This window comes from Protopterus annectens, chromosome 1.part0 (assembly GCF_019279795.1).
Source record: "Protopterus annectens isolate FY-2018-M chromosome 1.part0, PAN1.0, whole genome shotgun sequence".
Lineage (NCBI taxonomy): Eukaryota > Metazoa > Chordata > Ceratodontiformes > Protopteridae > Protopterus > Protopterus annectens.
The window spans coordinates 1,241,452,033-1,241,467,478 of NC_056725.1; the positions used below are offsets into that span (position 1 = coordinate 1,241,452,033).

Genomic DNA, 15,446 nt, shown 5'->3' on the forward strand with positions numbered 1-15,446 from the left:
GTGAAGTAGTGAGGGGACGTGCAAACTTGAGGGAGGCTATCTCTTCTTCTGAACGAGATGATGAGAGTTTTAGTTCATCTTCTTTCTAGTTCCAAAGTAACAGTGGATTTCCTTCCTCTACTGGACTTTAACAGTTTTCATCTAGATCATTCAAGTCATCGGTTTCTCTTAGAGCAACCACAAGTTGACCAAGATTTGAAGCAGGAATGGGTAAAGAGAGGTGAATTTAAACCAAAAGATGAAAAGTTAATAATGGTACCCCCAAGATAGTGGACTAACTATACTTCTGTAGAAAAAAGTGGGAAAAACAGACAAATGCAGTAAAATAGAAGTAGAAACAGTTGCACATCTCATTGCTGGTTGTGATACACTCATGACTGAGGATCTGTATGCTGAAAGGCACAGTAGTAGTGTGACAAGACCATTGCATTGGGGACTGTGCAAACATTACAATACAGAAGTAGTTGAGAAGCATTGGAAACATGAGCCACAAAGTAATATCAGCAGTGATGAAGCTTGGATCACATGGGATCATCCAATACTGACAGAAAAAGCTAGACATAGCAGTCCAAGAAAAAGGATTAAAGTTGCATTAATCATTGAAATAGCTAACCCCGGTGATTACTGTGTCTTACATGCTGAGAGACTGACTCAAAATTATAAAGTATCGGATTTTCAGGCAGAAGCTAGAGCAATGTGGAATAGAGAGACCCAGACAATTCCAAAATAACTAATAAAAACAAATTTACAGTCATACTTAAATACCAACAATACATGTAACTCCATATGAACTGCAGAAGGAGGCAATTTTGGGTATATTGTAGGTGCTGAGAAGAGCACTCTTGGCAAACATCAAGAACTGAAGCAATAATAATTTCTTGAACTTTAGTCCTACCCTGCATCCTGATTCAGGAACGGAGTGCATTACTGACACTGTATTAGGAAACCCAGAACATTTGGAGAAATTGAAAAAAAAATCAAAACTTTCCATGGGGGTCATGGCATGTGTGCACTTGGGTGCTTCATTAATGTTGCTGAACACCATTTTACACATTGGTGTCTGGAAATCCAAGGAGGATATTCTTTTGATTTACCCTCTGTGGGCATCATTTCTAGTACAATGTGCTTTCATTTGGACTTTTCCTCTGCTGTTAGAGGAATTACTCAGATGCCAACTGCGGTGGCCAAAACCTTGCAGAAGGTTGCCCATGTATTCCTTGCCTGAACATCTGGCTCCAAATGGCCATGCAAGAACTTCCTTGTGCCTCTGGAGTGTTTCCTTCCTATTGACTGAGAAAAGTTCTCAGTCCCATTTCAGATGATTTCTTTTGTTAGTGTGGTGTTGGATTCTTTCCAGTATCAGTTGTTCTTGCCCTACAGGGAGATTTAGGCAATCATGAATCTGGCAGACTGAGAACTGAATGGAGGATCCGTGCTCCAATCAGACCCTTGGCTCCTTGATCTTCATGGTCCATGAACCAACCTTACACAACTGTTTGTGTTTTGTATTGTATATTTTCTTAAACCCATGCAGGGTGAAGGTCTGTTTTGATCATTGCCCTGTCTTGGTAAACAATTTCAAAGAAGTATTTGTTGATGTTGCAGTGGATTTATGAGGGGTCAGTGGTTGCAGAGACACCACATGCTTCACGGGTTTTCTTTTAGTTTGACCCATATGGCCATGTTCTGGAGTGGTGGAAGTTCTGACCAGTCTGCAGGTAGTCCTTCCATTTTTAAAGCCAAACCTATCACAGATTAGGAGCATTGCTAGTAAGATGGGTGGGATACACACTTCAGTTGCGCTACTGTTCAGGAGACTGTCTTTCTGTATCAAAGGCTCTACCTTCCAGCCCTGGTTGCTGAAGTTTCCTCTAAGATGGAGAAGTACATACTTGTATGTTACTTATTAGCTGTACAGGTATCACATCTTTATTTTTATTTCTTGATTTGCAGGAAGATTTCTCATTAGAGGTGACAGACTGGTGGGCTTTAAAGGGTAGAGGTGTTCTTAGAGCCTGATGTAACAACATTAACTGGCATTTGGCATCTGGATCCCCAAGCACAAGGGACTTATGTGAAAAAAAATGCCAGTTTCTGATTGGTGGAGAAGGTGAGCCTATTCATTGATCTACCAAGGAGGATTTCCTTATAGATAAATTGATGTGATATTATAAACAACCACAGGCTCTTTTTCTTACTTTTTTTTCCTATTAGTTTCACCCATACCTGCAAGTAATACCAGGATTGCTTTGCTTTGCATTTGTCTGCAGTGAACCTCTTATCTGGATTGGAACTCATTTTCCACCACTCTGACCAGTTGGACAGCCTTTCTAAATCTTTCTTTTGATTCTTCCTGACACACCACTGCTGCATGTGTAGTAGTTATATTAACATTGTTCCTTTTCAACTTTTGCTTAAGATATGTCTGAAACAAACATTCAAGTACTGGACCCATGAATGATTATCGTAGTATTCTACTGTTTACTTTTCTTATCCTGCATATTGTCCCTGTCATTGCAACCCTCATATCTTGCCATTTAGCCATGAGGCATTTCATCACAGTCTTGGTTCTTCCTCTTGATCCTTCAGTTTTCATAGTATCCACCTTCGTAGATGAGAGAGCGTCAGTGTTGACATACTAGTAAGCTACTTATTCTAGGACTTCACTTTCAAGTTTTCCTGTGAGCCAGTCTTAAAACTGCATTAGGTTTGACATACAGCCCCTCCTGGCCACATTCTCCCATTTGTTGTTGGCTTGGAGATTAGTGTTCTTTAGGAAATCGGATAGCCTTTTCCCTTGGGATTATTTTTGACTTTCCTGATACTGCTTTTTGATTCAAAGACCCAGAATTTTCTCCCTTTTTGTGACTGTATCCTCTTATAAAAGGACGCCACATTTGCTGTTGACCAGTCCTCCGGAACTTGTGCTGTGGCTGGTGATCTGTTAAAGATCTCCATCATGTTATCTGGTTGCACTCTCCAGATTCCTAAGATCTACTGTAAAGCAACCTGTTTGATCCCTGTACTTTATCCTCCCTTAGAAGACAGTTCTCCCTCCACTTTCTTCTCTTTTATCCTGTTGTCTTGCCTTCTGCCTTTCCCACTCTGCTGTATTTCTTTCTCAGTGTGGCATCCCCCACTTTTGTGTAATGCCAGCTGTAGCAAAATCTTCTTTCAGTACCTCTGCTTTTTCTCAGTCTTCTGTGGTGTCTCTGTCATCTTTGTTCAGCCTGGCTAGGTCTGTCCCTTCGTTCCTTCTGTTACACACAAAAGCATTTGTTTCTCATCTTGATTTCTTGTATCACTAGTCTTCCTGTGTGTGTTTTTGCTGTTCTCACCTTCTGTGGTGTCCTTTTATTTGTTTCCTTGCACTATATCACTAACACCTACCCACCCCCTTCCTTCTACCTGGTATGTGCCCTATAATTTGTCCTAATTGTTAGCATTGCAATCCCGTGTAACTGAATTGGCTATCATATGTTGATAGGTAGTTACTAGGCTATTGTCCCAAGAGCCCTTTTAAGCCTACCAAAATATTTCTTCTGTTTCTTCCTCAAGCTTTGTCCATAGCAGTGACCCATTCTCACAGCTTGTTTACTACCATAGTCTCAGACCACTAACACATCCTATATTCTCATCTCCAACTCAGGATAATCCACTTTTAGCTGATTGCACCTTCCCCTGTGCATTCTCTTACCCCTCCACTTTAGTTAGGAATGCATCCAGAATTTACAGCCTCTCCCCTTATGGCCGGTGTTCATAGACCAAGGCCATGTTAAAATCCCCCTTACTGTCTGTTGCAGAGTCCAGACCTCCTAGTCCCTGTGTAGCAGATTTAGATCTGTTATGAGTGTAATCCTCTTCCTCCGTCTTGAGTTCCCTTCCCTTATTCTGTCTTTCATTCCTCCATCCTTCTCCCTAACTGTGTTTTTGATGCCTTTGCCAGTGTACTGACCCACCACTATTCACAACTTTTTAAAGCTGCCAGGGGTCTTTGTCCTACATTCTGAGTGTTCTTCCTACCTTGCCCGTTCATGCGGGTGTTTTTTTCTCTTCTTCAAATGCTTGAATTTGATGCCTTTCTTTACATTGCTTGCTGCTTTATCTTCCTTCTCCTTTTTTGCTATTTATGAACAGTCTGTTTCCTGGCAGTTGCATGTCCTATTCACTTTTTGCCACTGGTCCATGTTACTGTTACATTAGCAGTGTCTACTGTTTTCTCTTACATTATTGCTTGCAGCTTTGCTGTCTTTCTTCCCATACCCTTTACATTGTTTAGTAGTATTACCAAGGCATATTGTAAGTCACAGTTGTTTATCCTCTGCAGTCTTCTGTCTGTTTTTCCCGTCTGTCTTCTGCCTGATTATTACCTTTCCACTTCTTTAAACAGCGATGGAAAGGGTTGTGATGTCAAAGGTCCTGTCATTGACATATGTCATTGTAAGTCTAGCTCTGAGTGTCAGTATCCTTTGTAGGCTAAGATGAAAGCTGTCCCTGGCAGGGTCTATCTACCAGGTGTCCTCTCATCCTCTTAATCATCACAAGCCATTCTCCCCTGTCCACTGCCCCAGCTGGTCTCTCTAATCCTTTTTTGCCTCAGTGTGCTCACTGCTGGCCTAGGTCACCTCTCAGAATGTTACATTCCACAGGAGTTAAGGGAGTGGCAATCACTTCCTTGAGCCACTGCTCAATTAAATATTAATATTATATTCACGTTGAAATAGGGGAAGAGTAGAAGTCAGCAGGGTGCTTCAGAAGAGTAAGCAGTCTCAAGACCAGAGTGTGAAGCATTATAGACATCACTGTATTTCTGATGACCCCTTTTGTGCCCTGTTATAAACGTAAAGGGGAACATCTTGTGTTATGGAGGTCAGTTCTGACTATACTTAGCACAGACTAACATATTTCTTAGGAAGGTGCTGCATAGTTTCCTCATCTGAGCATCAGACGTAATTTGAACTTTAGGTTCAAGCAGTGCAGTCATACACTGATTTTTCCAAGAATCTTAGCTGATTTCTTTTCACTTTGACTTCACAGTTTGAGATTTCATATCATTCAAAATATAGCATTTTTTCAGTGCATTTTCAGCTGGTAATTTTACTAAAGTTAAAATCTGAAATATATTCTTGTATTTTCCTTTGTAGTGGTTTTGGACGTTGGTGTGGAAACTAACTCAAGAGGAGAGAATTCTTCTTCTGCAGTTTGTCACTGGCAGGTAAGTTTAAAAAATGTTCCCATGGTAAGTGATGTCTTGTTTTCCTAGGGCTGTGCAGTGGAGGTTAGTGCTGCTGTCAGTGTTCAGTTCTCCTTTTCAGGTGGGCTCAGTTGCATTTTTATGGAGTCAACATGTCTTCACCGTGTCTGCATGGGTTTTTGTCAGGGTTTCACTTTCTCTCATATCCTAGGGACATACTGATAGGTGACTTGGATATCCCCAAGTGGTGCATGAGCAGAGAGTATATTGATGAGAGTTAGCATCCTGCGATGAACTCAACCTTTCTCCTATTCCCACTGACTCGAAAAAGTTTTACGGTGAAACACAACATGATCTCAAGGGGGATACTGTCAGGTATTAACTGTGCAGCTCAAAGCTACCCTTCTTCCACCTGCAGTTTCTGGAAATTTAACCCTGAGCACAATTTGACTGCAAATATTAAACTTGAGAGTTATTTGAAGCATAAATCTGTATACCACATGGAGTCAGATTATCAGCAGTTTGCTAATCTAACGCTTGAAGTGCAGAGTAATTTTTAACCAAATCTACTTTCCTAGCAGAGAGTTTTGCTTTGTTTGGATGTGTTCTTCATTCATATTATAACTCAGCTGCTGTTTAATGAAGGCAGTGATTCTGAATGTGATTTTGTGATTTCCCTCCATCCTAGAGATTTCAGTGTTTGTTCTTTAATTAGCTTCATAACTGAAAATGGATTTTCCCCCCAAGTTCACAGGATCTGTCTCAGAAAATTACAGCTTTGTTGGTGCTACCTCCCTCTTATCCTAACACACAGTTTTCAACAGGAACCTGGAAGCCTCCGTGAACTTGTATTACACTTTTTTACTCCTTGGTGTTTTAAAACTGTTGACTAATGTTATACTGGATCTGAGAGAGAGTGGTGGTTAAAACTTATATAAAGGAAGCCGTGAATAGAAAAAGACTGAATGTTTCTAACCCTGCTAGTAGAATGGCTTAGTTATATGAAGCCTTTAAAAAAAGATTCATTAGTCCAGTAGCATGCCCATTTGAGCATTAAATATTCTCCCGTTTATAGTCTGCTACAGAATGATGTAAACTAAAAGTTACTTTCTCCTAGACCAAGAGACTGAACTAGAAATTCAGGAATTTTGTTTCTAAATTTATGAACATTTTGAATATCTTTACAAGTTTATATCAGTACATGTATAAAGCTTTGCATCATGCTGCTGTTTTATCCACGAAATGTAATGTTGCTTCTCTAATGGCAAGAAAATATACTTGTCCTCAAAATAGTATTGCCAAATTAGAACTTTTTGAGCTTTTGCTGGTGTTCTCTTTGATCTTGAAAAAGCTGACTTTTTACATGAGTTGGCATTCAAAGCTAAGACGTAAGAGAATCGAGACAGAAATTTCCCTGTTTCCCCACATTCTTATTTTTCTTGTTTTTGGAAAGAAGTAAAGTTTCTACTTTTTCGAAAAAGGCTTAACTCCGCTTTCCTCGTAGAAGGGCTACGTCTTTATAAAGAAGTTCAAGGGCCATTTCAGGGGGGCACAGTCTAAGTGAGAAGAATTTCTAAAAATTTTCCTCAACCGTTGATGGTGTTAATTCTTTCACATGACTTTTGTACACCTGCGCCTGAGCTACAGAGCCATGTGTTCCAACTTTACTCCAGCAACTGTTCATGTATTTGCCCTTTGACCTTCTAAGTGAGGGAGACCTTTTTTTTCAAGGCACACAGTGAGATTTTCTTAGATTATTGACTGAAAATGGTTTTGTGCTCTGGTTGCTAAAGAGAATTTCTGTTAAATCCCTTTCATCAGCCTATTTCAAGCATCCTATTGCAGTTCTTACTTAGCACAACAAAGACTGTTTATTCAGTCTGTTAATCAGGGTGATTATGAAAAGAATGATTTCTGCTTTTGAATTGAGGGTATTACCTCCCATTCCTTCTTAGTTTGAGAGAGGATAGGATTGACATTAAAACGTTACAAATATTTTAGAATCTAGCTGATCAGGCTATACAGGGGTTTTAAAATGCTGACAGTTCATTCTGTTCTGTTTCACTGAGGCTGGATGGAAATTGTGGAGCTGAAAGATTTTTATTGGCACATCTTTATTGTTTAACTGTCTTCGGTGGAGCTGTGGAAGGTTACGTCTTGAGTTTTATAGCAAAGTCATGTTACAGACTTAGTGCAACAAGAGTTTATATCTTTCAAACATAGCTGTTACTTTATAGTAATAAACATCAGAACTGTTTAGCACAACCACATCTTCACTGTATCATTCAAAGTCTAAAACTTAAGTTTTATAAGTTACAGTAAGAAGTACAGTGTTAATGTTTGCAATGTTTTGTCAACAAATTAAAATTCATAGTTAAACATCAAAAAATGCACATGTAGCAGCAGAAGTTCTTAATTTTCATGTGCCAGACATTTTTCTACAGGTTGCTTTATTGTCGAAATATTTATAGAAATATGGAAATTATTTCCAGGAGCCAGAGTTCTGAAGTGAATCCGTATATAAATGGCAATCATTCATGTGATCACTTGTGTATGATTGCCCAGATTTTCTCTGGAATGTCAGATTACTGGGCTAGTGAGGATTTTGCCTTTCCATTTATAGTACATCCTCAGAGTTGGTATGTATAAGTAGCCTGGGTGGTGAGGCCGGAGACTTGGCTCCCTGCAAAAATGCTTTTTTCGTGGTTTTTTTTTTTTTTTTTTTTAATTAATTAATGCTGTTTGCATTTGCAAACTTTTGCTCATTTATGATTGCAGTTGAGCAGGGTAATTACAAGTGAGTTGTTAACGTGTGGGAGCCATTCTGACCATTTATGTAATTATGTATATGGGCACCATATATGTTCAGCTCTTCTAGACATGGTCAAGTATCCCTGGCAGTTTTGGTATCCACAATGAAAGCTGTAAACTAACATCTTGCAGAAGCTTTTTAACATGGTTTTGCAATTATTTGGTAAATATGAAGAGTGTGTCAAGTTATAGAATGATTTTGAATTAAGTGCTGTTCAGCTAAGGTGTAATGGCCAAAAGCAACTTTCAGATATCTTAGAGGTTGCACTTTTCCCACTATTGTGCAACCTTTGAGTTGATATATATGTAAGTTGGGTGCCTCCCTTCCACATGGGGGTACAGGAGAGTTTGCCTCTCTGCAAACAAAGTACTTGTGTTGTGATCCCAGAAAAGTTTCTTTTGTCTATTTGTTGACCAAATGGCTTACAGTTTAAAGTTGTTCAATGGATATACCCAAATCCAGTATGTGTAGGTAGAAGTTGATGGGCTAGGTTGCATCATTCATCTGGTCCTGTAGAAATAGCTGGATGCATCTTTAGGATTTAAAGAGTTAACATTAAGGGAGATTTTTAGGTTCCAAGTAGGGCAGCAGTACTTTCAATCTGAAGTCCATCTGTCAGGTTTTGCAACTGCCCGCAGAATAGTTTTCATTTGCTATCCACTGACTGAATGACAGCCTTCGGGGGCACATATTTATCCCTCTCTGTACGGCTGTGTGATTCAAGTACCACCATGTCTTTAGTTCATAGATGGTCTCTTCCTTTTGATTCCATTCTAGGCTCTTTTTTTTTTTTTTTGGCAAGTAGAGAATATAAACAGCAACCAGGACACGGAACTCCACTAATGTACAAACTAGAATTCAAAAAGACATAAAACAAAGCGAAGTTCCCGCACGGCAAAAATTCAGACTCAAAGTCAGTTAAAATAACAAACTGTTTAATACAATGTTAGCACTTTCACGGTTAAACACCGCTTCATCAGACAAAGACCAAAATACAGCTCAGGCATTTTATAGTAAAAACATCCAATAAAAGACATTTGATAATCAACAGTATAATCACTCATTAAAATCTCAGTCACTTCACTTAAAGAGCCATCATCTTAAAAAGCTCAATGTTTCAAGGGTCTTTTACGCAGAAATGGTTTGAGAGATATCATATCATTAATGCCAGGAAAACTATCAGCTTTGAAAAACAGTATCCAGTTCTGTTCACATGCTTCTGTTTTATTCCTTAAATCACCCCCCTCTAATGTCCTCATATAGTATTTCTAGCACAAAGAATTTAAACTGATGCTGTGTGCTATTAGATCCAACATGCTTAGCCAGTGGACTTATATTTTTATTATTCTTGATGTCCCTTATATGCTCAAGTATACGCTCCCTAAGTGAGCGAGTATAGTAGGCTGCACAGCATGTACAGAAACTATAATGCACTAAATTCCTAGTGGTGCAATCTGCATAAAAGGGGAAGTCTACACGACAGTTCAGCACTGGGTATATACATTGAGTACCTGTGTATATGAACCTGCACGCACTACAGTCTCTACATGGGAAAGTCCCCTGTCTCTGAGAAGTAACTGTCAACGACATCTCCCTTGTCTTATAGCAAAGTAGTCTTTTAATAGACAATTTACTCTTGAAAGAAAAGCTAGGATGGTCTGTCACTAGCTCGATTAAGCCCTCATTTGCATATAGGATATTCCAGTTCCTCTTAATGATGTCACAAAACAAACTGACATCATTAGAAAAAGTTAAGGGAAATCTAATTCTCTTGTTGCCCTTATATACATCAGAAGTCTGTGTATCTATTGAGACTTCTGAAAAATAAGGTTTCCGTTTATTCTGTCTCTCTTTATATACATGCATCAATATGGCTTTGGCACCAATTATTTGTCTGTGTTAACCCCTTTTGTAATGTGTCAATATCATTAGGGGACTCAAAGATTGCACCCATTTTGCAGTCATCAGCAGACTTGGTAAGCTACATGCCATCTGCTTTCACCTGGACTTCTGAGAAGTAGATTCACATATTAGAGGGCCCAGCACAGATCCTTGTGGTACACCACTGTTAACTGGTCTACTAGTAGTAGTGGAATCCCCAACTTTGACTGCATGTGTTCTGTTGTTGAGCCATCTGGCTATCCATCTAGTGACGTAAGGGTTAATCCCCAGTTGGGTGAGTTTCTCAATGATACCTGAGTGGGGGATTGTGTCAAAGGCCTTGGCTAAGTCGAGATAGGCAGTATATACTGTTTTGCCTTCATCCAGGGTTTTGGTGGCATTCTCGAAGAAGTCCACCAGGTTTAATAAGCATGATCTATCCTTAAAGCCAAATTGGGTCAGGTCAAGAGTTTAAGATTACCTATGTCTTTGTTAAAAAGGCCCATGATGATTCTTTCCATGGCCTTTCAGGTAAGGCTGGTTAAGCTTAAGGGTCTAGACTCTATAGCTTCCAGGGTCAGTTGATGAGGACCCCCCTTTGTGCAAGGGGATTACTGTTGCTGTTTTCCATTAGTATTAGGTATAGTATAGGTATTAGTATTGAAGAAGGGTTACGCCCGAAAGCTCTGCGTTTTATTAAACTGGTTTTCTCTGCAAGTTTTCTCTTTTGAGTTCGTGTTTTGCAGCTGGTTTTACTTGTGCTGTTAAATAAAGTACCAAGTGATTCAGCTAGGTCCTGTTTTAAACTGTTTAGTAAGAAGCCTGGGATGTTATCTGGTCCCATAGAGACCATGTTTTTGGCCTTGGAGAGAGCTGTTATGAACTGCTGTTTGGAGATACTAGGTAGAGGACTGGTGGCCGGGATGCTTTGGGGTATAACTGATGGGGTGGGGGTGAAGTTTGTGATAAATCTGTCAGCTTGCAGGTTGGTAATTTCCCCGTGTTCAGTGTAAGTGGTACTGTCTAGTTTGGCACAAAGCTGGGCCTTCCTTTTTAGATTTTGGATGTAGCTAAAGAATGCCTTACGATTATCCTTAGCTAGGGATGCTAATTTAGTATCATAATTAGCTTTAGTGGACTTTATAAGATGTCTGATTTGCTTCTTCAAGCTGTGGAGGGTGTTCTTTCTCTGCTGAGTCATTCCCTCTTGTTCTTAGACATAATTTTTCTCCTTTTGTTATATAATCTGTTTATACTTCAGGTCCACCAAGGTGGCTTATTTTTTCGTGAGGAACTGATTTTGGACCGTTCAGGTACTATGAAGTTTATACAGCTGTGCAAGTGTTATACAGGGCATTTGTGTACAGCTCTGCACCGGAGTCTTTGTTGGTTGTGTTAGTAGGGGGTTTGAAACTGTTTATACCATTGGTTAGTAGGCTGTAGTTTGCTTTGGAGAATTTTTTTAGTTTTAGCTCCTGTAATGGGGGAGGTGGTCAGGTCCAATTGTTATTTTGAAAAAGACTGATTTATGACAGGAACTTGCCAGGGAGGGCAACACACAGTGGGTAGTGCATTGATCCCCCATGTTGGTGAGTATTAAGTCCAGAACATTTGAGCTCCTTGTGGGGTCCAGACTGCCCCTTGTGGGGGTTCAGACTATCTGTTCCAGAGCATTTTTATTGACAAAGTCTAGGAACCTCAGGGCGAGCATGTTTTTGTTTGTATATCTCCCAGTCGATGGAAGGATAGATGTTCTTCGTGTTTCACTTTTGCAGTCATTACAGTTGGGTTATTTTGCTGGCAGGCTACCCTCAGTCGGCCTGAATTCCAAAGTCTAGGTCCGGCGTCAGTTGCTGTCGCCTCTTCCCTGACGTCAGTGCGCCAGGGGTATAAAAGTTGCAGCCGACACCATTTTCTTCAGTCTTTCTTGCCGCGCGGTTCCCGAAGCAAAAGCAGTTCGCAAGTGCCGGTCGGCCGACTCCTGAGATTTTCGTGTTTGAATTTCAGATCCGAAGTTTTCACTAAAAGCTAAGTACCCCGTTGGGGAAACTTTTTTCTTGCTCCAGACCGATGTCAGAAAAAGTTAATAATTATATTTCTTGTGGGAAGCAAATACCTCATAAGAACTTTCATTCTTACTGTATTCCTTGCCTAGGCCCTGACCACGACGTTGCTAGTTGTCGGATTTGTGCTAGATTTAACCAACGCACTATTAAGCGTCGGTACGATTTTGCATTTCACTATTTTGGCAGAAGATTTAACTATACAATGTCGTCGGATAGCCATCCAACTACTGGAATTCACAAGAAACGCAAAGAAAAGGACAGGCATCCGAGGTCCAAAACCGACGACGAGGCTTCTTCTAAGCTATTCGCCTGTTCGCTGGTTCTCAGTGAGGCGCCTTCGCAGCCCCTGACGACCACTACTTTAGACTCGCAGGCCACTACCGACACCCATGTGGAGTCGACCAGGCCGCTGGAAGCTTAAGGTATTGGACCTTCGAAAACTATTCCCTCAGATGCGTCTGGAGCCGCTGAGCAGGCATCGGCTTCTGAGGGTGTTTTCAGACCTACTCAGTTAACGACTTCAGCTTCAAAGACAAAGACTAAAGCACCTTTAAAGACAAAGAAACAAGTACAACAGCCTCATAGACAGGCCTCCATGCCTAAAAAACAGATGCTCAAAATGGCCGAAGACCTAATTACTTTGATCAGGGGTTCCCATTCCCCTCCTGATAAGAGGCCTAGGCAAGAGACAGAATATGAATCTTCAGATCAGGTTTCCATTTCATCGGATTCCTCTTCTAATCAGGAATACTGTCTTCCTCCCTATGAGGATTCTGATCCTGAAGAATCTATCCCTTCAACCTCTCCTCCTGAGGGTTATTCTTTTGGGGAAACTTTACATACCATGAGGGAGCATTTCCACTGGGAGAGCCAAGATTATTCAGAATCTAAGAAAAGGCTCAGAGACTTCCTTTTACTACCACAACACAGGCCCCCAGTTTTCCACCTGTGTTAGACATTGTAGATGATGTATTTTCAGAGTCCAGTCTGACCCCTGACTCCTTACCTCCAGCTCCTGTTAAGCCGGACTGGTACTACAGGGTTCCTGACTCTCATAAATTCCTTTTCAAAAACCCTGCTGCTGACCCAGGAACTATCTCTCAGGGTCTCAAAGGGGTCAAGACTTCCACTGCAAAAAACCCTACTCCCTCTGACAGGGATTCTAGGGCACTGGACAGATGGGGAAAAAAAGATTTACACTTCCGCTGCCTTGGCTATAAGGGCTTTAAATTGTCAGTTTCATATGCTCAAATATATATATGTCACTGCTTAAACAGAAAATGTTGAAAAATTCTGAATGTGCAGAAAACAAAGAAATACAGGATTTATTGCATGCAGCTGAACAAGTTGGAAAGCATACTTTGCAATGTGGTTTTGGCTCTCTGGAGGCCTCCTGCAACTCCACAGTTACGGGTTCTGTCATTAGGAGGCATGCTTGGTTAAAGGAACAAAATCTACCTGATCATGTTAAAGCAAAATTATTAGATGCTCCATTACAGCATGATGCTTTGTTCGGTGTTAAAGCAGAAGAGGTGTTAAAGAAAATGGAAGACAAAGCTAAATCTATGCAAACAGTCAAGGATTTCTTACAGGTACAGCCACCAAGATTTAGCAGACACTGGCCTACAAAGAATTGGTCCTTTCCAGTGTCAGACAGGCTACAAAGGGGCAGATACAGATGCCCTAGAGGCAGATCCCACCCCAAGGTTCATACAGGTCTAAACAATGGGGTGCTTCTACCTCCAAAACTGGAGAAGACAAATCACAGCCATACAGGAAACAGTCCTAACGACTTCCCCCTGCCTGCGCCAAGAACTTACCTTCTGGCAGCACCTTTAGGGGGAAAACTAGCACTTTTTTCTCAAAATTGGCACATAATAACCCAGGACAAATGGGTCTTAAACATAGTGTCACAAGGCTACAAGTTTCACTTCCATACCCTGCCAAGGGCAAACGGTTGGCCAGACCTGCCAAAACATCAATGGGCAGAGGCACAAAAGCAAGTCTCATCCCTCATGGACATGAGGGCCATTCAACAAGTGCCATAGCAAGAGCAGGGACAAGGATTCTATTCAAGACTGTTCTTGGTACCCAGAAAGGACAAAGCCTGGAGAACAATACTGGACCTATCTATTCTAAACACATATCTGGATATTCCAAAATTCAAAATGTTGACTCTACAGCAGCTTCTGCCCATGTTGGACAAGAAGTCTTGGCTTGTGACTTTAGATCTAAAAGAGGCATACCTGCATGTCCCAATCAGACAAACATGCAGAAGATACCTCAGATTCAAAGCTGGCTCAATGCACTACCAATTCTCTGCACTGCCCTTTGGCTTATCTACTGCACCCAGGGTCTTCACAAAGTGCCTGGCACCAGTAATTGCATACTGCAGACAAAGAGGAATACAAATGTATCCTTACTTGGATGACTGCCTCATTCAAGCAGAGAACAAGGGCATTCTACTACAGCATCTGGCGTTTGTAAAGAGATTACTGCCATCCCTAGGGTACACAGTCAATGAACAGAAATCAAAACTAGTACCCTCTCAAGAGATAATATTCCTGGGTGCAAGCTTAAATACAACTGCCCAGGTGGCTTATCTCACGCCAGACAAACAAAGGCAACTGACTAACTATTTCAAACTGTTGGCAACAAAGGCCCAGTTATCTGCAAAAAAAATTCTGCAGGCTTTGGGCTTCATGGCATCCTGCATTCTACTAATTCCGTATGCAAGACTGCATATGAGGAAACTTCAATGGTACCTAAAAAGTGTTTGGACTCAACATTGCCACAGCCTGGAAACAAAAGTTACTTTTATTCCCTGCCTACAACAGGAGTTTCGATTGTGGGCGAAGGCCTGTCACCAGAACAAGGGACAGCCATTCACTCTACCCCCAGCCACACAGATATTAACAACAGATGCATCGCATTATGCCTGGGGAGCCCACATGGCAGGAAAATGTATTCAAGACACATGGTCCGCAAACCAAATGCATCTACATATCAATCAAAAAGAGATGCTAGCTGTTCAAAATGCCCTGACAGCCTTCAAGGACCTACTTCATCTGGTACATCTACTGATAAAGACAGACAATACCATGGTCATGTGGTATATAAACAAGCAGGGAGGCACTCATTCTTACCCCCTTTGCAGACTAGCCATGACTTTGTGGGACACAGCATTGACTTACCAAGTACATCTGCAGGCATAATTCCTGGCAGGAAAGATAAATACTCTGGCAGACGAGCTAAGCAGAAACCTCATGGATCCTCATGAGTGGAAATTGGATCCACAAGTCTTCAGCATGGTAACAAGGAAATGGGGATGCCCGGACATGGATCTATTTGCCTCACCTCACAGCTGTCAACTAAAGAGATTCTGCACAAGGACTTATCACAGACAAGCATGGAAAGTGGATGCCCTATCTTTCAGCTGGAAAAACTTAACAGTATATGCCTTTCCTCCTCTGCCTCTCCTCCCCAAGGTACT

General features: G+C 41.0%; 1 protein-coding gene across 1 annotated transcript in view; it reads left to right on the forward strand.

Moving 5' to 3' along the window:
• Positions 1-15,446, forward strand: part of HACE1 (HECT domain and ankyrin repeat containing E3 ubiquitin protein ligase 1) — a gene marked incomplete in the record, with an annotated part of 1,502,717 nt that overhangs the window by 1,363,863 nt on the left and 123,408 nt on the right. The window contains 1 exon segment of the mRNA XM_044065909.1: positions 5,145-5,215. Within this exon segment, the coding sequence (XP_043921844.1) occupies positions 5,145-5,215 (71 nt within the window).